General features: G+C 52.2%; 1 protein-coding gene across 1 annotated transcript in view; it reads left to right on the top strand.

Moving 5' to 3' along the window:
* Positions 1-3192: 3192 nt before the first annotated feature.
* THEMIS (thymocyte selection associated) overlaps positions 3193-11011 on the top strand; it is a gene marked incomplete at its 3' end in the record, with an annotated part of 31805 nt that continues 23986 nt past the window's right edge. The window contains 1 exon segment of the mRNA XM_068167876.1: positions 3193-3315. Within this exon segment, the coding sequence (XP_068023977.1) occupies positions 3225-3315 (91 nt within the window).

Below are 11011 nucleotides of genomic sequence, written 5' to 3'. Positions count from 1 at the left end.
GCTTCAGGCACCCTTGAAGGTCATCTAAGTCCAACCCCCCTGCAGCGAGCAGGGATACCTATGGCAAGATCAGGTTCCTCAAACACACCAACAGGTGGAGAGGGAGTTCTGGGGGTTTGTTTCCTGTAGTTTCCTGGTGCGTGCAAAGCAAGCACTCTCAAAGAAACTGTGGACAAGTGCCTGACAATGGCCTTTGTGAGTCTGCAACTGAAAATGTCATTATCATAGCATCGTAGTATCATTCAGGGTTGGAAGGGACCACAAGGATCATCTAGTTCCAAGCCCCTTGCCATGGGCAGGGACACCCCACACTAGATCAGGCTGCCCAGAGCCTCATCCAGCCTGGTCAGCAAAGGAGGCTGTGATGGGTTACACCCATGCTGAAAGCAGGAGGGCTTGTGAGTGCTTTGCCTTCCCTGGAGGGTGTTTTCCCCCTGGGGAACTGAGTTGGCCTGTTCCACTCTCCCTCCCTGTCCAGCAAGCATATAAAAAGGAAGATACTGCAGCCATTAGCTCTCTTGTGGCTCCTGCCTTGCCTGGATGAGAGCTCCTGCAGCTGCCTTCCTGCTTTTTCTGCCACATGGTCAGGCCTGATCCCTCCTACATCCACACCTCTTCAATGACTCCAGAGGACTGGTTTTGTATACATACTTTCCCCATCCTCCCTTGTTCCTTACCCTTGTGAACCCTACTTGTTATTGTTACATACATATATATATACATATATATAATTTTTACATATAAGAAACTTCTTTACCTCTCTACTTCCAATCTGACTCCAAATTATTTCTTGGTGGATTTGCTCCTTCCCTTTCTTTTCCTCTCGATTGGGAAAGAGGAGGGGGGAGCAGGGGAGAGATTCTCAGCCTTGCCCCCATCTGAGCTCTGAAGTCCCACTTGAGGCTCAAACCACCACAGAGGCCACAACCACCTGGAAGCTCCTCCTTATTAAAAATCTCCTCCAACCCCTACTAGAATCCATGGGATGACCTTTGTGCCTCCAGATGGTCCCAAATGGCTCAATAAACCCCAGAAAATACCCCCAGGCTCTTATTGTTCAACCCATCCAAACAGTCAGCCCAACCCTTCACTGGTGTTTAGACTCTGTGTACCTGGGCTTCAGCTCTTTCCAAAGCACCAGGGGGATCCTGGTTCTTCAGCAGCTTGTTCACTGGAGCCAGACACTGGCAAACAACCCTCTCAGCAGGTTTTACTAACAGCCTTTTGTTCACACCTGCTAAGCCATTTAAATGCCATAGGAGTAGCACATCTAACAGATGTCTCTGCCCCCCCTGCCCTAAGGAAATGTCAAGGAACCCAAAAACTTCCTTCATGGAAACAGAACAATGCAACCAGAGGGCATGAAAATGTTCCAGGATTCCAAAGCCAGGAGCCACCCCAAGTCACTGGGGTGCCCACATGCTTTGTGAGGGTGTTAGGAGTTTTCAGCACAGTGATTTTTGAACCAAGCCAAAAAAACTTGGAGGAGAGCAAGGTGGTATCTGTAGAAACACAAAGTGATTCTTCCCCTCTGTTCTCATGAGACACCCCCCCACACACACAGTACTGCATCCAGCTCTGGTGTCCCCAGCACAAGGAGGACATGGAACTGCAGGAGCAGGTCTAGAAGAGGTCATGAAGGGAGCTGGGGTTGCTTAGCCTGGAGAAGAGGAGGCTCAGGGGAGACCTTCTTGCTCTCTGCAACTCCCTGAAGGGAGGTTGGAGCCAGGTAGGGGTTGGTCTCTTCTCCCAGGCAACCAGCACCAGAACAAGAGGACACAGTCTCAAGCTGTGCCAGGGGAGGTTTAGGCTGGAGGTGAGGAGAAAGTTCTTCCCTGGGAGAGTTGTTAGCCATTGGAATGTGCTGCCCAGGGAGGTGGTGGAGTCCCCATCCCTGGAGGTGTTCAAGAGGGGATTGGATGTGGCACTTGGTGCCATGGTTTAGTAGTCATGAGGTGTTGGGTGACAGGTTGGACTTGATGATCTCTGAGGTCTTTTCCAACTTTATTGATTCTCTGATTGGCTTGTTTGCTGGAAATGAAGCTGTAATATTAATTCTGATCTGAGTCAAAGAAATGATTCTGTGATTCTATGAAGGTGATCAGAGAGCTGGAGCATCTCCCTCATAGAGACAGCCTGACAGAGTTGGGGCTGCTCAGCCTGGGGAAGAGAAGGCTCCAGGGAGACCTTAGAGCAGCCTTCCAGTACCTGAAGAGGCTCCAGGAGAGCTGGGGAGGGATTTCTTACAAGGGCATGTGGTGATAGGATGAGGGGCAATGGCTTTGAGCTGGAAGAGGAGAGATTGAGACTGGAGATGAGGAAGAAATTCTTTCCAGTGAGGGTGGTGAGACACTGGCACAGGTTGCCCAGGGTGGTGGCTGAGGAGATATTCAGGGTGAGGCTCAACAGGGCTCTGGGTGACCTGATCTGGTTGAGGATGTCCCTGCTCACTGCAGGGGGGTTGGACTGGATGACCTTTAGAGATCCCTTCCAACCCAGGTGAATCTATGCTTCAAAGCCCCACAGGTCATCAGCACATCAAAAACTCCTGGCTGTTGTGCATGACATCGTTGTGGTTAAATGCCCATCTACTTCACAAAGGCATTTGTGTTCCATTCCTGGGTCTTAACTGCAGGTTCAATATTTAAGGCAGCAAAAAAACATGCAAAAGAAGGAGGGAAAAAAAAAAAAAGATTAAAAAAAGGCAAAAAAAAGGGTTTCATTTCTGCTCTTCAAAGGCTGTTTGTGGGTTTGCAGAGAACAAATAGCAACCTGGTTTGATGTGCTCCAAGTAAAAAGCCCAACCCAACCCCACCCAGGCATGACAGCTTTTGCCACTTTAGACAGGGCTGATAGTCAATGCTTTCTCTTCACAGGGCCAATAACCACCAGCAGCCAGGTGGAGACTGGCAGCTCCTCTTGCCCCCTCCAATGTTCAGGACCCACAGCACCCCTGGCACCTCTCCTAGCCTGCTGCAGACCCTTGGTGGGTGCAGGTGCCCAGCCTGGTGGCACGGCCACCAAATCAGCATGGCCCTGACTCACCCCACTGCAGCTGCAGCTGTGGGAGGAAGCAGCCACAGAGGGGGAGGAAGCAGTAGGACCTCCCCGTGCTGCTCCTCCCCTCAGCCTCACAGCTCTCCTGGGTGCAGCATGCACCAGGCTGCAAGTGCTGCTGCCTTGAAAGCTTCCGTGTCAAACCACATGCTGCCTTGCTGTGGACCATGGCATCCACTCTGGAGAAGTTCATTCATTCTCTGGATCCCAGAGCCCTTCCCAGAGTCCTCCAAATCCAGTCAGGCATCTATTTCCAAGGTGAGCATTGTGTGCTTTCTGGCAGGGCTTGGCAAGCCTGTCTTTGGCATCAGGTCCCCCTTGGGACCAGGATGTGCAGGGGGCAGAGAGAGGATGCTGGCAGAGTTGGCTCCCCGCAGTTTCTCATCAGCTGCAGTTTGTCCCTTTAATGAACCAGTCTAATGATCAATGGCTTCCAAATGCCTTTGGGATGGTGTGCATCTGGTCTTCTGCAGTAGCTACAGGACAGCTGGAGAAGGACTTTTGATAAGGGCATGTGGTGATAGGATGAGGAGCAATGGTTTGAAACTAGAGCAGGGTAGATTTAGACTGGACATTAGGAAAGATGTTCTTTAATACCAGGGTGGTGAGACACTGGAGCAGGTTGCCCAGGGAAGTTGTGGATGCCTCATCCCTGGAAGTGTTTAAGATCAGGCTGGATGAGCCTTTGAGCAACCTTGGCTCATGGGAGGCGTCCCTGCCCGTGGCAGGGGGGTTGGAAGGAGATGATCTTTAAGGTTGCTTCCAGCTCAAGTCACCCTATGATGCTATGCTTCTCACAGGTGGTGAAGAAGGAGCTGTAGTTAGTCCTCACCATATCCTGGGAAGAGAACTGGAATGAGTCATGGATTTGCTTTCCACTCACACAGAGCCAGCAAACACAAATCACCTCCCAGAGGTTAATTGCTCAAACCTAGCTCTGCTCCTCTGGGGTTGGCATGGAGAGGTTGCTCCCTGCCTCAGAAGCAGAGACTGACAAAGCCTGGGAAGTGACCCTGAGGGGCCATGAGAAGTTCTGCCTCATGTTTAAGGCTACTTCAGGCAGTGCCACAGTACAAAGGGATGGTTGAGAGCCAGACAGGAGCACCACGGGGACGACGTTCTGCTGGGGTTTCCTGCTGCAGAGCTTGTCATGGTGTTTGTATTGCTGGGCTCTGCTTCTGCACAAAACAGAGTGGAAGGACTTCTGGAGCCAGGGTATTTCAGCAGGTGCTTCCATTTACTCCAGAGGAGGAGAAATGGTCCCCAGACCATTCTGCAGCAGTGTCCTTGCACGTGAGTGGAAAAGGCTCTTAGCTGGTGACTGACAGTACTGAAAGAGGCTGCACAGCCTTGGCAGGGGATGGTTTGTGCTATAGTCACCTGGGAAGCTTTGCACTGAAAGCAAGCCTGGCTTCAGCAGCACCACCTCTTCCTAGCCTCTGCTCCTGCTGGCTTCCTCACAGGCCAGACACAGCAGCAGCACACACACACACAGAGGTGTTTCTTGCTCACACAGACCGACACAGATGTGCTTCTTGGCTCCTTCCCCTCACAGCTGGCACCTGTCTGCAGTTGCTTAGTAACAACCATGTCCACTGTCAGGATTGTCCCCTTCCCTTCCCTTCCCTTCCCTTCCCTTCCCTTCCCTTCCCTTCCCTTCCCTTCCCTTCCCTTCCCTTCCCTTCCCTTCCCTTCCCTTCCCTTCCCTTCCCTTCCCTTCCCTTCCCTTCCCTTCCCTTCCCTTCCCTTCCCTTCCCTTCCCTTCCCTTCCCTTCCCTTCCCTTCCCTTCCCTTCCCTTCCCTTCCCTTCCCTCCCCTCCCCTCCCCTCCCCTCCCCTCCCCTCCCCTTCCCTCTCTTTTCAGTGGTGCCCAGTGACAGGACAAGGGGCAGTGGGCACAAACCTGAACATAAGAAGTTCCATCTAAACAATGGCAGGATGTTGAGTGCTGGAGCACTGAGCCAAGCTGGCCAGAGAGGTGGTGGAGTGTCTCTCTCTGGAGTCATTCAAAGCCCATTTGGGCACATCCCTGTGCCCCACCATGCTGTGATTCTTCCTTGCTCCAGAGGAATCTTGAGATGTGCTTGAGATGCTCTGTGCCTGGGATGTCTGTAGGATCTAGGGCTACAAGAGATCTTCATGGTCTAGAGACTCACTTCCTCCTCCCTCCCTCTCTGAGCTGTCTGTGCTGGATCTCTCTTGAACATTTTGCTCCCCTCCACACCTGACAGCAGAGAGCACACTGCTCTGTGATTGCATTACCATTTCTTGTGCATTTAGTGAAGGCAAAAGCAGTGCTTCAGGGAGCCTGGGGTAACCCCTGTTACCCTGCTGAACTGGAGAGTGGACCACTTTGACCACCTTGAGATTCCATTAGGGCAAGCATTCTTCAGCCCTTCCTCAGGCAGGTCCCCCCCCCCACCCCCCCCCCCCAACCCTTCTGATTTCTGCTTTACCACATGCAGTACACCAGCAGTCACTTGCTGGGTAATGGCAGCTCTGATGAGAAGGAGCATGGCTGTGTTGCAGTGCTGGCAGGCACCAAATCAGAGCATTCATGCTCTGATTGTAGAAACTCCCAGCTGCCTCCACAGTCAGCCTGGTCAGCTGTGTCCTGCTTGGATTAGCAGCTTTATGGAGCTGGGTTTCATAGGAACCTTGAATCATTCTCACACAACAGGCAGATAGGAAGGGAGCTTCCCTTGGGAGGGTTTGAAACTGGTCACTCATGAGGGGTGATTGGTTAGGCCACTCCTTGAGTCCTGTGTGCAGTTCTGGGCCACTCAGTTTAGGAAAGACGTTGGGATGCTGGAAGGTGTCCAGAGAAGGGCAACAAAGCTGGGGAGGGGTCCTGAGCACAGCCCTGTGAGGAAAGGCTGAGGGAGCTGGGAGTGTATCAGGCTGGAAACACCTAACTATAGCATCGTAGAATTGTCAGGGTTAGAAGGGAGCTCAAGGCTCAGCCAGTCCCAACCCCCTGCCATAGGCAGGGACACCTCACACTACAGCAGGTTGCTCACAGCCACATCCAGCCTGGCTGCAAACACCTCCAGGCAGGAGGCTTCCACCACCTCCCTGGGCAACCTGTGCCAGGCTCTCACCACCCTCATGGGGAACAACTTCTTCCTCACATCCAATCTCAATCTCCCCATTTCTAGTTATGCTCCACACCCCCCACCCCAGTCCTATCACTCCCTGACACCCTCAAAAGTCCCTCCCCAGCTTTCTTGGAGCCCCCTTCAGATCCTGCAAGGCCACAATTAGGTCTCCTGGGAGCCTTCTCCTCTCCAGACTGAACAACCCCAACTCCTTCAGTCTGTCCTTACAGCAGAGCAGCTCCAGCCCTCTGCTCCTCCTCCTGGCCCTTCTCTGGACACCTTCCAGCACCTCCAGATCCTTCTTGTAATAGGTGCTCCAGGTGTAGTCCCTGATTAGAAAGGATCTACACTGCAGTCTGAAGTACAAGACATCTCAATAGCTCATTAAAACATGTTGTTAGAACAAGTAACCCCCCAGAAACTCCACTGGAAGCTGATTGGATTGAATATTCTTCCTTTGAACAGTTGAGTAAATGTTGATGCTTAGAGCAAGCTGAGTCCTGTCTGACCACTGGTTTTGTCTCACAGGGAGTGTGCAGCAAGGAGGGGCTTCCCTCTTGATGTTGCAAACATCATCTCTGTTTTAATACTGATGCAATTATTTTCTGGGTAATTGAATTTCCTGTCCTGCAGGCCTAATTTCACCAGTGGCAGAGCAGTGAAAAGAAGTGTCAAACTTTGATTGTGACAAATGCACAGAACCACAGAATCACCAAGGTTGGAAGAGACCTCAAAGATCATCAAGTCCAACCTGGCACCACAGACCTCAGGACTAAACCATGGCACCAAGTGCCACATCCAATCCCCTCTTGAACACCTCCAGGGATGGGGAATCCACCACCTCCCTGGGCAGCACATTCCAATGGCTAACAACTCTCTCTGGGAAGAACTTTCTCCTCATCTCCAGCCTTAACTTCCCCTGGCACAGCTTGAGACTGTGTCCTCTTGTTCTGGTGCTGGTTTCTTGAAAGAAGAGACCAACCTCTTCCTGGCTACAACCACCTTTCAGGTAGTTGTAGATGGCAATAAGATCTCCCCTGAGCCTCCTCTTCTCCAGGTTGAACAACCCCAGCTCCCTCAGCCTCTCCTCATAGGGCTTGTGCTCAAGGCCTCTCACCAGCCTCACTGCAGAGGTGCTCAGGGCTCCACTGTTCTGTTGGTGTTTCTTGCCCCCAGCCATGTTCCCTACCTACAGCCTGCCCCTTTTTGCTGCACCTGAACAGAAATCTTCCATTGCCTCTTTGCTTTTTAGTTTCCTTAAAGCCAAGAGGCAGCCAGGACCAGAACAAGAGGACACAGTCTCAGGCTGTGCCAGGGGAGGTTCAGTCTGGATGTTAGGAATAAATTCTTCACTGAGAGAGTCGTTGGCCATTGGAATGTGCTGTCCAGGGAGGTGGTGGAGTCACCATCACTGGAGGTGTTCAGGAGGAGACTTGATGGGGTGCTTGGTGCCATGGGTTAGTTGATTATGTGGTGCTGGGTGGTAGGTTGGACTCGATGATCTTGAAGGTCTCTTCCAACCTGGTCTGGTCTGGTCTGGTCTGGTCTGGTCTATTCTATTCTATTCTATTCTATTCTATTCTATTCTATTCTATTCTATTCTATTCTATTCTGTTCTGTTCTATTCTCATGCATTAGTAATGGAATTAGGGCCCCAAAACCTTGGGCTTGCCACAGTACAGGAAGAATTGGCAGCTGCCCTCCCTGAGGGGCATGGTGAAAGAATCCACCTCTGGGATTTGCTGCTTCTTTGGAGAATGTGAACAGTTTAGCCTGGAGAAGACTGAGAGGGGATCTAATAAAGGTTTATAAATACCTGAGGGCTGGGGGTCAGGAAGGAAGGGACAGGGACAGCCTCTGCTCACTTGTGCCCTGGGATAGGACAAGGAGAAATGGATATCAACTCCAGCACAGGAGGTTGCACCTCAGCATGAGGAGGAACTCCTTCACTGTGAGAGTTATAGAGCACTGGAACAGGCTCCACAGGGAGGTTGTGGAGTCTCCTTCTCTGGAGACTTTCACCCCTCTGGCTGCATTTCTGTGTGACCTGCACTCAATCCTATGGTCCTGCTCTGGGAGTGGGGTTGGACTCAATGGTCTCTGTAGGTCCCTTCCAGCCCCTAACATCCTCTGAGCCTGTGAACAGCTCCATTCCAAAGCTCTCTTTGATGAACCATGAAGAAGATGGCCATGCTTAGGCTCCCTGTTCCCCTTGGCTCTCCCTTTCTGGCTGGGCATGCATGCCTGTCTGCCCTCTCTGCAGTTTCAATTTCACCCTTTCTGCTCCTGTTACTGGGAAACTGCATCCCTCCAGCCTGTGCTTCTGAGAGCCTTTCAGAGCAGTGAAGGGTTCAGCTGCCAGCAGCGAGGCATTGGAACCTCTTACAAAAAGTCCTCTTAACCCCATCTCTGCAGCTAGGCAAACTGCACAGAACAGGAATCCTTCTGTAGCAAGGCTCAGCTCCCCAAGCCCTAATTTAGACAAGAAATTCCTCTCAACAAGAATAGAAAATGATCCTGTAGGACAGGAGGGGTTCTGGAAGGTGAGGGGAGAGCTCATTGTCCCTGCAACTACCTGCAACTAGAGGTTGTAGTGAGGTGGGTGTTGGGTTGTTCTCTCAAGTTAGAGGGTAGGAGAGCTCTGCAGAGGGACCTTGCCAGGCTGGGCAGGTGGGCAGAGTCCAAGGGCAGGAGATTGAACACATCCAAGTGCCAGGTTCTGCACATTGGCCACAGCAACCCCAGGCAGTGCTACAGGCTGGGGTCAGAGTGGCTGGAGAGCAGCCAGGCAGAGAGGGACCTGGAGGCAGTGGTTGACAACAGCTGAACATGAGCCAGCAGTGTGCCCAGGTCACCAAGAAGGCCAATGGCATCCTGGCCTGCATCAGGAACAGTGTGGCCAGCAGGAGCAGGGAAGTCATTGTGCCCTGTGCTCAGCCCTGGTTAGGCCACACCTTGAGTCCTGTGTCCAGTTCTGGGCCCCTCAGTTTAAGAAGGACATTGAGAGACTTGAAGGTGTCCAGAGAAGGGCAAGGAGGCTGGGGAGGGGTCTGGAGCACAGCCCTGTGAGGAGAGGCTGAGGGAGCTGGGGTTGCTTAGCCTGGAGAAGAGGAGGCTCAGGGGTGAGCTCATTGCCCTCTCCAACTCCCTGAAGGGAGGTTGTAGCCAGGTGGGGGTTGGTCTCTTCTCCCAGGTACCCAGCACCAGAACAAGAGGACACAGTCTCCAGTTGTGCCAGGGAAAGTTGAGGCTGGAGGTGAGGATAAAGTTCTTCCCAGCATGAGGAATTGGCCACTGGAATGTGCTGCCCAGGGAGGTGGTGGAGTCCCCATGCCTGGAGGTGTTCAAGAGGGGATTGGATGTGGCACTTGGTGCCATGGTTTAGTCATGAGGTCTGTGGTGCCAGGTTGGACTTGATGACCTTTGAGGTCTCTTCCAGCCTTGGTGACACTGTGACACTAATGACAGATACATGGAGCCCTTCATGTCGCTTTAAGAGCCTGCAGCAGCCTTATTGAAAGTGTGATTTCAGCTGAGCTGTGTGGGTGTGGGAATGCAGGCTCTTGGAATTCTGGCTGAATGGCTGCACCAGGGGCTTGTCCATCTGTGTGACAGCAGAACAGAGTCACCTCTGATTCAGGAAGGCAGAACCCATATGGGCAACTGATGACAACATAATAGTGAAGCAAGGAGCACTGGGAAAAGGACACCAGGACAAAGTTCTCCTCTTTCAGGACATGTCAGGAGATCTTTCATCTCCTTGCAAAGCAGCCAGGTTCTTGGTTCTTTGGATCTTCTTTCAAAGAGTGCTCAGGCTGCCAGCTCAGTGAATTCAGAGGGTGCTACTGAGAGATGAAAGGGAGGATTTTTTCCCTTCGAGGATTCAGGCTCATGGGGCTAGGGAGGTAATGCCTGGAGCTTGCTCTGCAAAGTAATTTGATTTTGTTCAGGGAAAAGCTTGGTCTTTGTTTAATACAAAAAAGAAAAAGAGGTCTGATGTTTGGAAGTGCTCAGCAGCAAGCCTGTGTAGCAGACAGACAGCTAGACTGGGAGTCAGCCAGCCTGGGCTTGAGCTCCAGCCCTGCTGAATGCTCCTCTGTGCCAGCCTAGTGAAGCCCTTTGTCTTGTTTGCATTTTCTCCCTAAGCTCTCCTTGCTGAACTGCCCAAGGGTGTGTGGCAAGAGGGAGTTACACTGGAGGTGATGTGCTGCTGCTGTTCAGTCCTGGACCCGAGCTGGAGTCACAGTTCCTATCATAGAATGGTTTGGGTTGGAAGGGACCTCAAGGAACATCCAGTTCCAACCCCCCTGCCATGGGCAGGGACACCTCACACTACAGCAGGTTGCTCACAGCCACATCCAGCCTGGCTGCAAACACCTCCAGGCAGGAGGCTTGCACCACCTCCCTGGGCAACCTGTGCCAGGCTCTTACCACCCTCATGGGGAACAACTTCTTCCTCACAGCCAATCTCAATCTCCCCATTTCTAGTTTTGCTCCATTCCCCCTAGTCCTATCACTCCCTGACACCCTCAAAAGTCCCTCCCCAGCTTTCCTGTAGCCCCCTGCAGATCCTGGAAGGCCACAATGAGATCTCCTTGGAGCCTTCTCTTCTCCAGACTGAACAGCCCCAACTCCCTCAGTCTGTCCTCACAGCTCCATCCCTCTGCTCATCCTCATGACCCTTCTCTGGACACCTTCCAGCACCTCCAGATCCCTCTTGCCAGAGGGGCTCCAGAACTGGATGCAGTACTCCAGGTGGGGGCTCACCAGCAGCAGCTGCCAAGTGTTACCTTTGAGAGCAGTCACTGAATGCAGCTCAGAGCTCTGAGCTGCTGCAGAGGAAGAGGAGAAATATTA

This window comes from Melanerpes formicivorus, unplaced genomic scaffold (assembly GCF_026170545.1).
Source record: "Melanerpes formicivorus ecotype bairdi unplaced genomic scaffold, bMelFor1.0.p_v2 SCAF_124, whole genome shotgun sequence".
Lineage (NCBI taxonomy): Eukaryota > Metazoa > Chordata > Aves > Piciformes > Picidae > Melanerpes > Melanerpes formicivorus.
Note: the sequence above shows the minus strand (reverse complement) of the source record. Positions and strands in the feature narration are given on the sequence as shown.